The 19418-nt window shown below is 43.8% G+C and overlaps 2 protein-coding genes across 3 annotated transcripts in view; one reads left to right on the top strand and one right to left on the bottom strand.

The window, feature by feature from the left end:
- The window catches only part of TLR2 (toll like receptor 2), a 96483-nt gene that overhangs the window by 57635 nt on the left and 19430 nt on the right, over nt 1-19418 (bottom strand). The window lies entirely within an intron of this gene.
- SFRP2 (secreted frizzled related protein 2) lies at nt 8692-15751 on the top strand. The gene is made up of 3 exons (XM_083572105.1): nt 8692-9468; nt 11845-11925; nt 14298-15751. The coding sequence occupies exons 1-3, from the start codon at nt 8970-8972 to the stop codon at nt 14600-14602; spliced, it is 885 nt and encodes a 294-aa protein (XP_083428231.1). The 5' UTR covers nt 8692-8969; the 3' UTR covers nt 14603-15751.

The following is a 19418-nucleotide window of genomic DNA, read 5'->3' on the forward strand; positions in this document are numbered from 1 at the left end:
TTACAAAGAGTGAAAGACAAACTAAACCACAATTATTTGACTAGTAATTGGTGTGTGTGTTCATTCTATGCCGATGCTCGCCATATGAGTTTCTTTCTGCATTAAACACTAGCTCTAGTTCCTGGCTGGTTGGAGGAAACTGTAAAACCTTTAGGAAATGCCTTTCATTTTATTCATATGCAATACCTTTAATTTGATTAAAGTAATAACATAACTTTAGCTAGCTTTTCCATATGTGAAGAGTGGCCAATTACTTGTCCTGAACTGGCTTTTTTTTTCCAAGGTGGCAAAACAGGAAAGAAGAAAGACTTATGAGTTTCTCATAAGCAAGCAGAAAAGTTGTGAAAACCTTGCAAATTTGCATCTGTGTGCTGAATTGCTTGACCCTGCCGCATAATCTTTGCCAGGGTTGCAGCATATGGGATTTTGGGGAGCACATTTTTTTTGTCAAATCAGAGTTGAAGTGGAAAAGAAAAGGCTGAAGCTCATGACAAAAAAGGAGGAAATACTTATTATTCCTGTTATTTAATGAATGTATATACTGCCCTATATCCAGAAGTCTCAGGGCGGTTCACAGAATAAAATCAAAATCTAAAAACCACAAAATACATAATCAAAATAAAAACAACCACCCAATAACGCCACATTTTAAAAGGGCATAGGATGTCAATCAAATCAACCAAAGGCCTGGTTAAAAAGCGACATTTTTGCCTGGCGCCTAAAGGTGTATAATGAAGGCGCCGGGCGTATTTCCCTGGGGAGAGCATTCCACAGACGGGGAGCCACTGCAAAGAAGGCCCGTTCTCGTGTTGCCACCCTCCGGACCCCTCGAGGGGGAGGCACACAAAGAAGGGCCTCAGAAGATAATCTCAGGGTCTGGGTAGGTTCATATGGAAAGAAGCGGTCCTTAAGGTATTGTGGTCCTGAACCGTGGACATGTGGAGAAGCAGTGTTCAAATAAAACACTAATGGTACAATGCTGTGATATATGGGAGGGTGTCACAGAAGCCATTGGATATATCAGCTCTATCTCTCCAATGCTGAAGGCACAGCTCCATTGTTAGAAAGGGAGATCTGATGCTGGAGCCTTCCTCTCCAATGCTGGCAGCTGGTCCAACCCACACTGGAGCTCTGACATTGGTAGGGCCAAGGTGGAGGCATTCTGTGGTGCACCAAGAACGACCCTAAGCCTTCTCAGTCTCCTGACATGCCACCCTGCCAGGGCAAACGTAGGTGTGTTTCTGAGCATGTGTAAACCCCTTCCTCCTCCTGGAAAATGTGGAGGGGGGGGGAAAGGAATGTTGCAGACTGGACTCAGAGCAAGAACTGCAAAGTGGTAAAGAATTAAACCACTATTCCTTTTCTCACTGCCCTGGGATTCTACTGTTAGGGAGCATCTGTACTACAAAACTAGATGTACATCACAGTCATTGTTGTCCAGAGAAGCTGGGAAAGTTTGCTTTTGTGAGAGTAGAGCTAAAATGAATTAAAATGTAAACGTGCAGCATATAAAAAGTATACTAAGTGAATTTGTAAGAAAAGTAATTCATTTCTGCCTCTTTCAGTAATAATAGACATGGAAGCAAGTATAATTATTCACTTGACTCTAAATACAGACCTTCCAAATGTCCCTATTTTCCAGGGACGTCCCTGATTTAAAGAAGCTGTCCCAGTTTCTGATTTGATCCCAGAATGTCCCACTTTTCCTTAGGATGTCCCTATTTTCATCAGAGAAATGTTGGAGGGTATGGAGTTATCCGACCCCTGAGTCATCTGTATAGACAATCTTGCATAGGGAAGTGGTTTTTTATGTTTAATGTTTTATTATGTTATTATAAATGTTGGAAGCTGCCCAGAGTGGCTGGGGCAGCCCAGTAAGATTTGTGGGGTATAAATAGAGAAATTATCATTATGGAATGGGATGTCCCTATTTTCATCGGAGAAATGTTAGAGGGTATGTAAATATTGTTCCCCAAACCCCAGAAATCTTGCCAATGGGGTTTACTCCCTAGTAAATACAATTAAGATTGCTGTGTTTTTTATGAAGATATATTTAACAGCTACTGTTGTAGAAAATGTTTTTCTTCATAACCTCTCATTTTGCTTAATTGACCGAAAGGTTGTAAGTGCCCTTTACCTGAATTGGCCCCAAATTAAAAGGCAAAGTGGGGAGGAAGGCAGAGGATGACTTGCCCTTTAAAGAGGATACATGTCAACTTCCAAACTCCCTGTTCATGTGAATCCATGCAGAGAATAGTGTCTTCTCCACCTCTTTGCACCACACATCTGCCCACCATAGCAAAGGGAGGATCTACTTCCTCTCTGGAAAACACAGGACTACCACATTCTGGATTGGGTCCACATTTCCTTTTTGTGAAGAACAAGTGAGATGCAAGTGAAGCATCTCTGCTAAACGCTCCATAGAGTCATGGAAGTTCTTTTCCCATTACAGCTCACAGCGGGGTAATATTTACATAGACAATCCTTAATAAGATCCAAGTCAATTTGTAGGCACCTAAAGAAGCTGATGAAGTCATTACCAAGCTTGAATGCACACAGGAAGCGGTAAGCAACAAATGTTTCCCGACGGACGGGACTCCGTGCCATTAGCAGCTTATGGTTCTGTGAAGCACAAGGTGTGCATTTATAAGGAACCAGTGAAGGGTGGCCTATTAAGTCAAATGGGACACTGCCCTGCCAATTTCAGTCAGCTGCCATCTGCCTGCCTTCTTACAGGCAGTCCACAAGGTGACCTTGGCTGACAGCTTCCTCTTCCTCTGTTTCAGTGTTGCTCTTGTAGAACTCAGCAGGGAGGATGATGGGACAAAACTAGAATTGGCTCCAACTATCATTGTCTCTAGATCCACGTTGGACTCCCTTGTCTTCTGCCCTAGCAGTCCCAATGGACACTGCATGTAACAGTGGGGTGGAGCATATAATATGTGGTGTAGTGGTTAAAGTGGACCTGGGAGACCAGGGTTAAAACCACACCTGGCCATGAAGCTCACTGGGTGACCTTGGGCAAGTCACTGGCTAACCAACCTCACAGGGTTGTTGTGGGGATTAAATGAGGAGGGGGGAGAGCCATGTACCCCACATTGAGCTCCTTGGGGGGGGTATAAATGCAATAAATAATAATAACATGACTGGACTTCTACAGATTCTCACCTCATGCCCCCACCCCTACTTCTAAGGAGCCTTTTTAAAAATGTATTAGCTTAATGATTTCCCGCTCTGGAGGGTAGGATTCAAACCAATGGCTTCACGTTACAAAAAAAGGAGTTTGACCTAACTTTCTGACTTTTGACAGTGGAATGGTCTCCCTCCTGAGGTTGTGGACTCTCCTTCCTTGGAGGTTTTTAAGCAGAGGTTGGATGGCCATATGTCATGGATGCTTTTGTTGAGATTTAGCTAGGTGACTATTGAGGTCTCCTCCAACTCTAGCGTTCTACAGTTCTATGATTAATGTATTTTAGGATGCAATCCTATGCATGCCTACCTCCTAGGAGTAACTCTCATTAAACACAGTGGGACTTACTTCTGAGTAGCACAGATAGGATTGTTCTGTTGCTGATTTATGTTGCCCTGCGGGCCCAAAAATGACTTCATGCTTACGTTAGTTTAAGGGTTTAAAGTGGCTTAACTATGTATGCCACCTTTACAAATTTACAGCAGCTTAAGAGATTATGGACTCTTGTAAAGTCATAATAAGGCAGCTTTAACGGTCATTATGTTGTAAGGCTTTGTTCTGTTTTGTGCTCGTTTTAAAATTCTCCTAATACATTCAGTTTAAAACCACGGGTCAATGTAATGAAGGGCAAAGGCTGAAGTGTCCACATTAATCAACTCACATGGAAATACCCAGCCTGTAAGTGCTTGCTCATGTTCTAAAATATCCAAGAAAGTCTCATTTGAAATTGTGGAGTGGATTCCAGTGAAAGCCACTTACACAATCATAGTTTGTTCAAGAAGCCCAAACCAGAAAACTTATGTGTTTTCCTGTGTGTGTATTTCTTTTTTCAATGCAGCTTTTCATTGAAAAAAACCTAATTCTGTCCTTTGCCTCTGCTGCTACTGGCCCTTTCTGTATTGACTTTGCTTTCTTATCTGATAGCAATAAATTTCCACTAGGGTGGAAAACCAACTAAGCCAGTGACCCCTATTCCCCATGGCTTCCAGACAATGGAGAGGGGACCTTGCAGACACTCCAGCGGTTTCTAAGCCTCATTTGTGCACATTTTCATTCAGCAGTTTGGACTGTGTGCAATTAGAGAGAGTCTCTGTTTAAAGGGACCTCATGGGGTCACAACAGATCACTGGAGCAATAAATTACTGGTTCTTCAGAAGCAGAGGGAGCGTGGAAATTATGGGAGGGAGGTGGAGGGAGGTGAAAGGGTAAATGCAATAGACCTGAATGTAAGAATCTGACTCTTGAATGAAGAAATCAGCAGCCTTGTAAATATCAGCACTTTGGACAATGATGGCTATAGCAGAAGCTGCAAACTGGTTTGCTTACATTTAGGAAGTCTATGGTCGAGTCATTGCCTTCTACGTAAAAGTAACTGCTGAGAAAAGGCCTGTAATGTTTTGCTCTCAAGAAGCAGGAAACAATCATTGCATCAAAGTGTGCTTAAATGCAAGCCTACCCAGATCTTAAATCACCAGTCAAAGAAAAGCAAGCACACACAAAAAATGCAACATTATGCTGCAGAACCACATTTTTGTGCTCAGCTCCAACTGATCTGTGAATAACTACCAACACTTCCCTTTCCTACTCATCTCACCATAGGCTGGCTGGAAGTCCCATGCTTACCAGAGACTGAAATGCATCAGCCAGGTTGCTATGGCTTCCTGGTGCTGCTCAGTGTTTAAAATTGCTGCAGGCTGTATCCACAATTGCCTGGTTCACACGTTGCATTGTTACACTGTCCATACAGGAGAATGTTCAAGGATGGTCAGAACACATCTTGGTTTTTAAAGAGAGATATGATGGCAACCTTAGGTTAAATTAAGACCAGGTAACTCGCATTTTTATTCAGTCAGGCAACTAAGTATCATATTCATATACCATGCTTAACAAACCCAAAACAACAGACAGTTGTGGTGGTTCATAGTGAAACATTCCAAAGTCAACAGTAGGGTGCCATGGAAAATTGTACCAAAATGTCACAAAATAGTACCAGGCCATCTGTTTCTCTCTCCCCACATCCTAGCCTGATGAGGAGTTCTGGAGAACTTGAAGACTTGCTCACTATTGATTGGCCCTAATAAATATTCCACTCCTCTCTGGATTTTGGATTAATGTCTCCAACAGCTGCAACCCTAGCTGTTCACAAAGAGTACAAAGCCACGTTGATTGAACTTAGTGGGACTTAGTCCAATGATTGCAAGCTAAATATATGATTTGATGATCGGGCGAGCAATATGGTGTGTGTATTATTTATTACATTTATATCCCAACTTTCTTTTGTCAAGGAATCCAAGGCATTATGCAACATCTAATGAGAATCATGTGAGGAAAAGGTCCTCCTAACAGAAAGGGAAATGCAGACAAACTGGTTGCTTTATCCTCTAAAAGTCAGCACTAGGCAAACCGTAGGAGCAATGCCTTGCTGTGCTTCATAGGGGTTAGGGCCTCCCAGAGCTCCTTTGGCCAAGCCAAGAAGGGCTCTTGAGGATGGAGTGTCCTCTAGCATGCTCAGTACGTGGGAAAATGCAGTCAAGGGCCATAAATATCTCATTAGTTTCATTCCCAATTAAGCGTGAAATGATGGCTCTTTATTGGAGTGAGCACGTGGAGCAGAAGGAGAGGACAGCTGGGTCAAGCCACGGAGGAGAAGGAAGACAGGAAGGACTTGCTGGGGAAGGAATTACTTGGCAGAGACCTCTCTTCTCTTCACAAGCCCTTTCCATCTTGTCATACAATATGGATACCTGTGGCATCCATGTTGCTGCTCTCTGGGCTCTCAACCCAATCCTGTGGTCCCACACCGCCCCCCCCCCCGAGTTACAGTTTCCAACACCCTTAACAAGCTTCCCAGGATGCTTTGGGAGAAGTCATGTGCGTTGAATGTGCTTTTAATGTATGGTGTGGATCTGAGCATAAGAACACAAGAAGGACAGCTGAATCAGGCCAATGGCCCAACTAGTCCAGCAGCCTGTTTTCACAGGTTTCAGCCAGATGCCTGTGGGAAACCCACTAGCAGGACCCGAATGCCACAGCATTCTCCCCTCCGGCAGTTTTTAAGAACTGGTATTCAGAAGTGTTACTGCCTCTGACTACGAAGACATAGCATAACCATCTTGGCAAGTAGACATCAATAGACTTATCCTCCATGAATTTATCTAATCCTCTTTGAAAGCCATCCAGGTTGGTGTTCCACTCTCTTTTGTCTACTCTATGATCTGTTATGTGATACTCCACAGTACAGTGGTACCTTGATTGTTGAACGGCCTGGCTCCCGAACAAATTGGCTCTTGAATGCCATAAACCCAGAAGTAAGTGTTCCGGTTTGTGAACGTTTTTTGGATGCCAAACTTCCGACGCAGCTTCCATGACTTCCGCTAGGGTGCAGGAAGCTCCTGCAGCCAATCAGAAACCGCGTCTTGGTTTTCAAATGGTTCCAGAAGTCGAATGGACTCCCAGAACGGATTAAGTTTGACAAACAAGGTGCCATTGTATACAGGAATGTGGTGACAATTCTGTAAGGTAAGAAGCTCACATGTATTTGGGGGTGAGGGGTGTTCATATTTGGCTTTAGAAATATGTTTCATGGGCAATATAAAACATTTATTACCTCACAGAACTGCTGTCACCAGTTCCCTTTCTCATGTGAAATAGTGAGGTAGAGATGGGAGGGGGGATCCTAGAAGAGATGGCATTATGGACCACCGGTTGGGCTAGGGGAAGGCAGCCCTTGGATGCAGTCTGTACAGTTTATTCCCAAAAAGCCAGTTTGTGGGTCATGCTGTCCTATTACAGCACTAATCACATCTGGAACAGAATAAGGGTATTTGTAATTCCAACTCCATGACCTGTGGGAGCTGGCATTATGCCTTTTGCATATGTTAGTTATTTTGTATGAGCCCACTACTAAAAGTCAGACATATATAACAGCACATTTATTTTCAAACATTCTGCATAGTACCAAACACAGTGTCCTCATCTGTGCACACAGGAACCTTTGAGCAATATGAATGGTCCTTCTGGTCTAAAGCTAAGCTACCTTTTAGAAAAGCTTTATATACTGGTGTGCTATTGCTCCTATCCTATTCTTTAAAACTGATGGTCCTGAAACACGATTTCACTTAGAAAGGCTGAAACGCAATACCAGTTTTAAAAAGGGAAACTGGAGCCTTGTGCAAATCTAATCCTATTCTTAGAATCATTTCATGGAAGCAAGAAAAAAGAAATCTTGAAGCCATCCTAATAAAGCCGAACTTGTGAAATCCCTTCACCAGAAAATGTCATTTGATATCAAACCCTCCTTGGTATCTCTGCAAAGGGGCAAATATGTTAAAGGGCAGGTGCCCTCAACTTAACCCTTAGCTTGGTCTATTTATCTTCATTGTTGTGAGAAAAAGAGAACCAGAGAGATTTAGCAGGAAACAGAAAGGGAGAAAGAGAGATGCAAAATTGATCTGGCAACTTGTTTGTTGCTTAGGTAAAGGTAAAGGGACCCCTGACCATTAGGTTCAGTCGTGGCCGACTCTGGGGTTGCAGCGCTCATCTCGCTTTATTAGCCGAGGGAGCCGGCGTTCAGCTTCCGGGTCATGTGGCCAGCATGACTAAGCCGCTTCTGGCGATCCAGAGCAGCGCACGGAAATGCCGTTTACCTTCCTTGCACTTTGACGTGCTTTCAAACTGCTAGGTTGGCAGGAGCAGGGACCAAACAACGGGAGCTCACCCTGTCTCGGGTATTCGAACCGCCGACCTTGTGATTGGCAAGCCCTAGGCTCTGTGGTTTAGACCACAAGTGTTTACGCATGCACTAAGCAAATGTAAAGAATTCAAGCTACGCATGCATGCCTTTGGTATGGGAAGGCAAAAATTTATAAAAGTTTTATGAACCATATCCTGAGGAAGAACCTGTATAGATTTTGGGAGAAATATAAAAATCTGCTGGAAAGGAAAACACCTTTATGTCATGGTGTGGGAAAATTGGGGGAATGTGCTTTCCTGCCTTTCTAGTAATACTAGAAACCAAGTCATCCCATGAAGTTAAATATTGGAGGATTCTGGGCAGACAAAAAGAGATACTTCTTCACAGGCCACATAGTTAAACTGCAGAATGTGCTGCTCTAGGATGTAGTAATAACAGCCTCCAATTTAGGTTCCTTCCAGATAGTGGCTGAATAATGGAAGCAGGTGATTCACATACTGCAAATTACTTTTAGGTAACGGTGATGGTTGTTGTTGTTTTTTAAAAATAAACTTTTCAGATTTTCCACTGAAACAGTTTATCTTAGGGAGTGCATTTGCCATTCCGCTTCTTGAAACCAGTTCAGCTCGCCCTAGTTAAAACGCGCGCGCGCGCCCGCGCATCCCGAAACATTTTCTGCGAGTTTTCTCGCCAGAAAGATCAACCACGAGGGGAGAGACCATGGGGGGGGTGAACGAACCCCCCCAGCTAGTCGCGGCCAATCCCTGCCGGCAGATTGTCAGACGGCTCCGCCCAACGGGCCCCTCTCGATTTGCATAAGAAAACTGCCAGAAAGCTCCGCTGCGCTTCGCGTCTGGGGTCAGTGTGGCCGTCGGCGCGGGGAAAGGAGCGCTTTGCAAAAGCTGCATGCAGCCTGCGGGAAGCTGAGCATTGCGCGCGCGCTCTTCCCTCCTCTGCACCCCCCTCTCTCTCTTTCTTTCTGCCTTTTTGCAGCCTTGGGATACCCTCTTGGATCCCCAGAAGAGCGGACCCTTTTGAAAGCAGGCCCATCCCTACAGCCTCCAGATTCCTCTCCCCGGACCCGCGATGCAGCGTCGCGCCCTTTTCCTGTGCCTGCTGGCGCTCGCCACGCCTTGCATCGGCTCGGCGCGGGGTCTCTTCCTGTTCGGGCAGCCCGAGTTCTCCTACAAGCGCTCCAACTGCAAGCCCATCCCGACGTCGCTGCAGCTGTGCCGGGGCATCGAGTACCCCAACATGCGGCTGCCCAACCTGCTGGGCCACGAGACCATGCAGGAGGTGCTGGAGCAAGCGGGCGCCTGGATCCCGCTGGTGCAGAAGCAGTGCCACCCGGACACGCGGAAGTTCCTCTGCTCGCTCTTCGCGCCCGTCTGCATCGACGACCTGGACGAGACCATCCAGCCCTGCCACTCGCTGTGCGAGCAAGTCAAGGACAGCTGCGCGCCCGTCATGTCCGCCTTCGGCTTCCCGTGGCCGGACATGCTGGACTGTAGCCGCTTCCCGCAGGACAACGACCTGTGCATCCCGCCGGCCAGCAGCGAGCACGTCCTGCCGACTCCCAGAGAAGGTAAGAGGGCGCCTGCGGGCACCAGCATTGCGAGCAGGGCGAGCGCAAGGACGGAGCTTGCTCGATGGGGAGCGCGCACTAGGCACGCCTGCGGGAAGCAGATTCCCAACGGCGATCGTGGGCATTTCCAATGGGCTCCTCGTCACATTTCCTAGGGGATAAGCGCCACTGAAAGCAGGGGGACTTACTGAGTGAATAACCGTGCAGAAGAATGCTTCGAAAGTCTCTCTGGGAGGGAAGGATTGGCTACCCCTTGAAGTGCATAATTGGAAGTAATCCCGTTGAGTTCAGTGGCGTTACTCCGAAGTGAATGTGCCCAGGGACTGCAACCAAGCAGCCTGACTTACTTGGGGACAAATCGCAGTGCGTTGATTTGGGTTTTCGCCCAGATGAGCATGAATCAGATTGCAGGCTTAAGCTGCCAACCTGAAGACACTTACCCCAAAGCTAGTGCCATTGAAGTCAGTAGACTCCCCTGGATGGATAAGAATGTTTAGGAGTGAATTGCTTGCCTCCCCTTTTTTTAAAGGAATAAGGTATCAAACGTAGCAAAGCCACATAATAAAAACCCTCTTCTTATCAAATATCTCAGCTTTAATAAATGGCATCTTTTTTGGAAGGGAAGAATCAGAGCCTCCTATAGTACAATGGAACTGTTACTTTTCAACATCCAGGGTCCAACTATAGATATGCTTTAATCACTCCAGAACCTCAGATATGTTTTCAGACCATCACAGCACCAAACAATGATTCAGTGGATGCCCCTTACTCCAGAAAACTACAGTTTAACAAAGCGAACGCCACAGGTTTACAATTTTCCAAGGTCTGAAATGTTCAGTGCAGTCCTAAGCACAGTTAATAAGAATGAAGCCAAGCTGAATTCATTGAGACTTACAGTGGGATCTTAAATATGTATACTCAGAAATAAATGACTTTGAGTTCAGTGGGGCTTGCTCCCAGGTAAGTGGGTATAGAATTCCACTGTTAAGCTTATAGTATGTTTAGTGTGTAATTGTCAGGGTGCAAATAGGTTTTTTCAAATCTATGACTGCAGATTTGTTCATTCAGAGAAAGTCCCATAAATCGCATAGTAAGCATGCTTATAGGATTACAGTCTTAGACCTGATGAACTTCAGTGCATTCTTAGTAGTCCAGTCCATGTTCGCATGGAAGTAAATTTCATTTAATGAGAGTGGGCTTACTCACAAGTTGTGTTAGTCACAGTACTCTGTAACTGTAATATCAAACATCATATTCAACCCATTAGCCCATGCTCAGAGCAAACCCATTGAAACAGGCTTAAGTAAGCTCATTGATTGCAATCTAAATATGACTTAGTTGGATGTCCTGTTGCTCAGGTTGTCCTATTTAAACTGGCTAGCATTGTTTTAAACTGTTGTGGAGGTTTGCATTTTGTTTAATTGATGGTTTCTCTCACCCACCCCTACTGATAAGAATATGGAGAGGGAACATACTAAATAAATTTGTTGATAAAGGAATCAAATGCAAAGAGTGTCAAAGTCATGTCTTCTCATTTTAAATAAATAAATAAAATGCTTTCAGCCACAGTTTAGATGGTTTTAATTAGCTAGGTGGGGGGAAAGAGAGAGAGGGAGGGAGGGTGACACTTTCCCAAGTTTTTAAATAAAGGAGAGAAAAGAAGAGGGCAGATTTCTGAAGCAAACCCATCAGGGAAACCTTGTGTATTGTATTGTCACTCTCCTTTCCTCCACTCAATGCCCCCCATCAAGGCATTGATTTCTTTTCCTCCTGGGAGAGCCTAAGGATGGTTGGGGGGGGGGGGAGAGAGAGAAAGCTTTAATCTCCTTCACATCCATTGCCTTTTCAATATCCCATTGAGCCTTTCCACTGAATTTGCAAGATATTTCTTTAGCATGACTGTTTAGTTTTCTTTCAGCTATTATTATTTCCAAACTAAAACAAAATGCTTTTACTCTTTTAAGCTCAGAGTACACTATAAGCTGTCCCTGTAGCTTCTGACGAAGGCATTGAGGGCTATACATCTTGCTTTCTGCTGTTTTTTCCTTTGTATTTCACAGGGTCTTCCCTCTTGCCTTAAAGTTGGTTCAACGCAGCTGATGTGCAGAGCAACCCTATGTATTGCTTTGCTTGGAAGTAAGTCCCACTGTGTTCAGTGTGGCTTACTCGCCAGATATCCAGCGCTGGATCACAACTTTATGGGTTTGGGAGCTGATTTATGGAACTGGTTCAAGAATAAGGCAGAATCTGGCGGCCACAGCTGTATATATATAGATATATAAGGAGCATACTTTGTTTCCAAACGCCACCTGCTGTTCTCATTTGAACATCTCTGCTGAAGATTTCTTTTCTTTCTTTAAATATATTTCATTCTAGCACCAAAAGTTTGCGATGCCTGCAAAAGCAAGAATGAGGATGACAATGAAATTGTGGAAAACCTCTGCAAAAATGACTTTGGTAAGTTGTTGTTGTTTACAGTCACTCTAATTAAAAATGGGGAAGAGTTGTCGTACTGTCTGCCATGATAACCAAGCAGTTTTGCAAGACACATACAGAACCGGCATTTAGCTTTCTTCAGAATCAAGTAGATTCAGGCATTGGTATTAGCAATGGGACAATCAAAGCCGGTTAGGATAAGTAGTGCCAATAGGATAGCAGGCTTCCAAGTTGTTTAGAGTTCTGCCTCTGAATAAACATGGCAAAGAAGTTTCGCTTCTTATTAACAAGGTGAATGTCAGTGTGGCTTATAGTACCTGTGTAGTGTCAGCATCTGTTATTGAAAGCTATGGAGGAAGACAAACTGCATGAGGTCCCTATTGGTAGGAGCCAAGCACTCAGCATCAGCAGCAGTGGATAGATCTATCCCTACCACGTGCCTCATTTTCCTCCTTCCCTGCATAGGAGCAACTGGCAGACATTCTCTTATGTGGAAGAAAGTAGTGGGGCCCCTATTAAGGTAGAAGCTCCTCCTCCTCCACTTCTTTTACATTTTGCATAATATACTGTCCCATGGCAGTCAGTAGAGATCAGATTGATTTTCTATGGCTTCTACCTTCATCGAACTATTGTTGCATCTTCATCTGTATAGTCCCACCCTAGGTCCCATAGCCTGGTCATCGTTGAATATGACAGATCACAGCAACAACACATAAAATATTTGTGTATTTTAAAAATCATCTGCAGTAATGCTGGAGCATCACAGCATCTTTTGTAGATATGCATGGCATTCTCTACCATGTGTACCAAAGGCAACATAAAATTTTAAAGTATATTCTGCATATACTTTGCTGACCGTTGCTTGTGTGCTACACCGATACTCATGGATGGATGCAACTGGGAGCCTTTCAAAGTAGACCCAGGCAGCAGAGCTGTGCTGAGGACCTTGGCTCCATTCTGTTTCCCTTCTGATCCTTCTGCAGGGGGAGGGGGTGAATGGGAGGGGAGGCTGAACTCCTGTCCTGCTGTGAATCTGAGAGCATCAGGCTTTATCCTCTCCAGTTCCCATCTTCTCATGGAGAGGGAGGGAGGGAATGCTGAGCACCCAGTCTGATGGGAACGAAGTCAGAAAGGGATTTCTCCTGACTTGGATTATTGGGCGGTGAGAAAGCTGCAAAGATGTGAGAGGGGGCTGAGGTTCGTCCTCCAAACCACCTGGTCTTTATGGCATTTCTGACATGCAAAGTGCTTTACAGATCTTAACGTTCATCCCCAAGAGTCATGGCAAAGCCTTTGCATTCCAGAGTTGTTCTTTTTTCAAAGTTTCTTCAGAAAACCCAGCATGCCATGAACTGCTTTGGCGGATGCAGATTGAGAATGGCAGTCCCGGGGTGAGATGGGTGGCATATCCCTACAAGACATAAACATTTCTGGGCTGGTAATTGGAAAGGCCTCTTGAGTGCGGCAGATAACGTATGAGAAAATAGTTGGCATAGAAATAAAGTTTATTATTATAAACACATGCTATAATTTTATCAGATTAGAGCTGGGAAAGTATTTGTGGCGGAATTTACAGGGATAATATTCTTATCAGAAGGGAATTGCAAAGACAATGACTTACTGCTTGTGTAACTAGTCTTTTAAGTTTTCATGTGGCACATCCAGTATGAGATATTCAGATAAACATTTTCTTGGTGGCTTTTTTGTGTGTGTGTGTGAAGCATGCTGTGTAGGTTTCTTAATGAGCCTTGTGTTCTTCCTGCCTCCTTCCAGTTATTTTTCCAAATCAAATGCAGCTGTTAAACCAATTCTCCTCCTCTTTGGCCTCTTCTTTTGCATACAGCATGCAAGCAATGTCGGTTCCTTACAGGTTCACCTAAGAATCTTTCTAACCTCGTAAATTAAGCCTCGAGATCTCGGCAACAGTCGCGATCAGATTCCCTATGAATCGTAGGCCTCTCCTCCCCACACACCCCAGCAGCTTTGGTGAGAAGACATTGTGCCAAGTTGAAACCTTAATGCATAATTAATGTACAAAAATGGGGGGCTTGGTTTCCCCACCCCCTCCTCCTGTGTTTGCAAACGAGAGAGAAAGAGAGAGAGAGAAAAGCTGGAGAAAAAAGGCCCACTTAGAAAAGTTTTGTTTAAAAGAGAAAGAAAGAAAGAAACACACCCCAAGGTTGATTCAAACTGAAATGACTTGCATGCCCTTGGTGGCTTTAGAAATGGAGCCACCTGCTGTCCGTTCTGTCAGCCCCTGACAGTTTAATTAGCAATAGAAGACCTCCCTCCCCAGGTTCTCTTTATCTGCACTAATGGGAAAAACCTCGCTCTCTCGCTCTCTTTCTTCCTTTCAACGTGCCCCCCTCCCCGCTCCCCGTTATCCCTATTAGCCCTGAAGATAAAAGTGAAGGAGATCGCCTACATCAATGGGGACACCAAGATCACTCCGGAAACAAAGAGCAAAACCATCTACAAGCTGAATGGGGTGACAGAAAGGGATCTGAAGAAAACGGTGCTTTGGCTCAAAGGTGGCCTGCAGTGTACCTGCGACGAGATGAACGATATAAACGCACCCTACTTAGTGATGGGACAGCGGATGGCTGGCGAGCTGGTGATCACCTCCGTCAAGCGATGGCAAAAAGGTCAGCGAGCATTCAAGAGGTTCTCGCGCAGCATTCGCAAACTGCAGTGCTAGTTGCTTGCCACCTTTGGCCCTGTCTAGTCACCAGCCTCAAGTTCTTCCAAGCGCCTTGCACCTCCTGGCTTCCACTGCAAAGCACAGCAGGCGTGGGAGACAAAACGTCGTTTCTTTCTTTCTTTGGGGTGGGGGAGAAGGGAGAGGAAAGGGGAACCTCCCCTCCCCAATTTTGTACATATAGTAAAACTCTCATTACAAAAAAAACACAAAAACATGAATACTTTTTATGATTGTATTAAAGTATCTTGCTTAGAGCTAGCTATTTGCATCGGTGCAAAATGTGACTTTAATTTTTTTAATCTTTTGTTTTGGTTTTTTCCATTTTGAACAGTCCTTCAATGCGGCTAACGTTTCTGTATAGGTTATATTACACGTTAGTTTTGTTAATCATCAAGTCCAGTTGGTCAGGTTCAGTTTTGATGCGGTGCGAAAAGGGCTCCATGAAATGATGTTGCCCTTTCTTTCTTGTGATAGATCTTCAGAAGATAGTAAAGCCCAGATATGGCTACTTTCTGGTCTATTTGAAAGGGAATCTGACAACGATGTCAAGTCACTTTCTGAGGCAAAGGAGAGCTAGGATTGCCACTTAGACACTTTTCCATTTGGGGCTACAATTCAACACAGAGTTAAAAGGATTGCTTTAAGTCCTCTGAGTTCGGTGGGCTTGCGCATAGAGTTACAATCCTGGAGTTTGTACTTAGTGGGGCTTACTTCTGTAAACATGCCTAGGATTGCACTATAAATCCGTGTTGAATTGTGGGCATTCTGTTTCATTTTGACCTTGAATATTGGACCACAATTCACCCAAGATAAACATGTCCCCTATTTTTATTCACTATAGGGAAAGTACAATTGTCACATGTGCTACTTATGCAGGAACTGCGTCAATAAAGGCATATTAACCATTTGCACACAGTATTTTATACAAACCTGTTAATAGTTTTAAACTGACTCAATGCACATTTTAGGAAGGTTTCTTTTTGTGCTATTTTGGTACTACTGCCTTCACAAATTAAACCTTTCCTTAGTCTAACTGTAATATAAGTAGTGGTTATTCTGAAAGAGTTGTAAAATATTACTTTAACAAACCTTGTAAATATTCCAGATAAACCTTATATTCTTGTATATAAACTTTACATCATAGTTTACCCTTTGTCTTTGTTCTTTGGGGGATCAAATGAGGCTGTAAGAAATAAGTCTTACCTCCATACTATCTAGCTATTTTTATTTTACTTGTCATACAACCAGAACTTTTTATTTATCCTCTGTCCCACCAACATTGGCCCATGAAAGCCTGCCATATTATACACGTTTGTATCCTTAGATGTAATATATCCATCCTGTTTAGATGTGAAGACAGCATGGTCGCCAAATACATTAAGGTGGGTAATGTGGTAACTGTGTAAATTAAACTTCACCGGATTCTCTTACCGAAGTAGCATTTGTAGGTGTCCAGGATAGAATGCTTTTAAAAGATGCAGATGAAATTGTTCGGTTGGAGCTACTCCATGCACTTCCCTCAAACATACATTGAATGCTTCCCTGGCTATTTCTTTATTGCTGAAGTTCTTTTTGACTTCTAGCACTATTCAACCTAGGACAGCCAAAACTCTGAATGATCTTCAGGACCGCAAGAAAGAGCTGACAAAGATTATGCATGAGTCATGTAGGCACAAGTCTTTTTGCACTCGCCATGTAAACATCTTCAGAAACTTGGAACAGCTCTTGTTTGGTAAAGTACACATAGATGAGGTTCTCATCAAGGTCATGCACATATACCAAGCTCTCATCAAGCCCTTTCAACATCACACACGTACTACAAAATGTTGGCTCAATCCACTGGGAAGAAATAAGTGCCCCAAAGTTATTCTGTGATGAAGACCCAGGGCTGAAACAAAAGGGTAGATTGGGTTGTCCCCTCAACAGAGAATAAATGATGTCAGGGGTCTGAGTACACACACAGCTCCAGCTTTTCGGTTGGGTTCCACAGCTCAGCACAGAGAAACATTGCATATAGCAGCTATTAGTGTGCGCAACAATCATGCCTTGCCATTACAGAATGCTAATAGAACAAAACACCCACGGTTCAATAATCTTACACGGCCCTCCAAATGTTGGAGCACAACTCTTGTTATCCCTGGCCATTCCTAGAGATCACCGAATTGTAAAGTTGGAAGGGACCTTGGCAGTCATCTATTCCAACCCCCTGCAATGCAGGAGTCTTTTGCCCAACGTGGGGCTCAAACCCAAGACCCTGAGATTAAGAGTCTCGTGCTCTACCAACTGAGCTATCCCAGGCAATGCTGGCTGGGGCTGATAGGAGCTAGAGTCCAGGGCCAAAGGTCTTCTCTACCCTGTTTTAATTTCTTCCCCCCAAAAAGGGATATAACAAGCTTTTGAGGAGACTGTCCCATGTTCCACAATGATACACTTTATTATATTGATTATACACTGTTCTTTTCATTCATTGACGCTTTAAAAGGAATATTGGTTTCCAGCACAGTTATAGCTGTGGTTTAGATGGCAACCAAAGTTTTTCTCTTGACTTTAAATACAGGTTAGACAGTGGACAGCCACCTTCCCTTTAACCCTAAATTACCCTGCTTTGCTGTGAACCTATGAAACACTGCCTGGGGATCCTTTTTTGTTTTGGAGTAAGGTTAATTGCAACACACACTACTTAACCTCATTTCATAAGGTATGGGCTTTGTTTAAGCCATTATTTAAAAGATTTTTAAAAATGTCTCCAAAGATGTTTAAATATATAAATATGTAAAATGGTTAAAAATATTGCAGTAAAGATTTAAGAACCATGGGCTTTCCGGTGGAACTTCCGAGTAGAAATAATCCTTGCCCAATAGGTAGATACTCTTTTCACAGAGCATACCCCGCCACATGCATATCCCATTATTTGGGTACAGCTTCCAAGAAATGAGATTCCAAGCCAGTAAATCTCATACGGTGACTAGGTCATGGGAAGCTGGTGATTAGGTCGCCACCCTGTCAGAAGTGAGCACCCAGAAACAAAGCTACACAAAGCGTTAAATCGACGGGTGATTTCCAGGTCACAGGGTGTCACAGACAAAACAGGTTCTAAGCAAGGCCAAAGGACAACCGGCGGAACCCTTAATAAAGTCTGCGAAGCCCTGCATGAGGACGCTTTCTCTCCCATCGCCAAATCTAGTGAAGAATCCAGAAGTGGGCAATTAGCATTAGGCCACACAACTCAATTACCCTGCAGCGATGCTGATCTTGCAAAATACCGGCCAATATCAAAACACAGCACCGAAGTTCCACTACATAATAGCCTTGCAAGATGGTTAATCTGCATAAGAGGGTAAAGTGCATTGTGCTCACTTCGTCAAATCTTGGCTTTCTGTCCGAGGCTTAGATCCACTATTTAGCTATTAAGCTTTTGAAGTGGGGTAGCAGCCAGATGTGTCCGAAGGCTTTTCAAGTTTCAGTTTAGTTACGGGTAAAGAGTTAAACAATGTCCTCTCAATTAGATCTTCAAGGGGCCAGATTAACCATCATTTGTCCCTTCCCTAGGCCACATGCACCCTGCTGGCTGCCACTGCCCAATGCCAAGTCATTTAATTCCCTTGCTCCTGCCTGCCAGGAGCTGCCCCATTCACATCCCAGACAGCTTCCTTTCAAGGGAGCATTACAACCATAACAGGCCCGATTGTGGAACCTCTCTTTTTGTTATTTATTTACACCGCCATTTTCCCCTTATTAGGTTGTGAAAGGGAACAATGAGGGATGGAAGGTAAATGGACTGCTAAACACACTAAAGCAGAAGTCATCAGCTTCTCCTGGCTCTTTGAAGTCACGAAGATGACACACACATAAAAATGGGGGGAACTGTTTCCTGTGGCCGTAGACCACATATAGATATCACAGTTTGGGAGAGCAGCCATCTTGCTCCTCTTATTAGCTTGAGCAAGACAAGCAACAGTTGTAAATGATGTTATTAACTAATCTGACACTTTAAAAACTGAGCCAACTGAATCATGTTCAGATTAACCAATAATTTCCATGGGTCCTTTGGGACAATAACTGATGCTGGGTATCACCCCCTCTCTCCAGCTACAGGTAAGTGGCTGCACACACACACCACATTTAAAGCACATGACAAGAATCCTGGGAATTGTAGTTTACCCACTGCAGAACTATAATTCCCAGAACGCTTACCAAACGACGGTTCTTAGGCTTCTTTGGTGGGAAGTCGAGAGCTGTAAACCTATGGTACATATGTAGCCATTCTTCCATTTTTGATAGTTCAATTCCAGTTGGGGCATATAGGGCCAGTTTTATACAGCTACAACAAATTGTTTCAGTGGCCAATGCTGACCTTTTTAACTGTTCATGGGGGGAAACGTGTAACTCCAATGTCCATTCAAACATATGGTGCGAATTTAACCAATCAGATCGGTACATGCAAATTTACACTATGACAGAGATGAATCATGCATATAAGCCGTCAATCATAATTGTGAAATGAATTACAAATTCAAAATAAAGTTCAGGTGACTCTCAGCTGGCGCAGCTGAGAGGATAGCAAGTAAAGCCAAAATCGCGTAGAGCCCAAACACATCAGGTTCAATGTTGGGTGGGATTGCCAAAGTCTCTCTTTTTTTCCTGGACACCTGCACCTTTAAATAATAATTAAAAAATTGCCAAGCACATAAAGCTGAATGCACCTAAGTTGTGAGTTACTTGTATTCCCAGTTAGCCTAAAAAAAAATCCAATTTAAAAAAAAATGGAGGAAGAATCAAAGAGACTCCTTTCCTAGGGCATCATTTGGTCTAA

This window comes from Podarcis filfolensis (assembly GCF_964270895.1).
Source record: "Podarcis filfolensis genome assembly, chromosome: 9".
Classification (NCBI taxonomy): Eukaryota; Metazoa; Chordata; class Lepidosauria; order Squamata; family Lacertidae; genus Podarcis; species Podarcis filfolensis.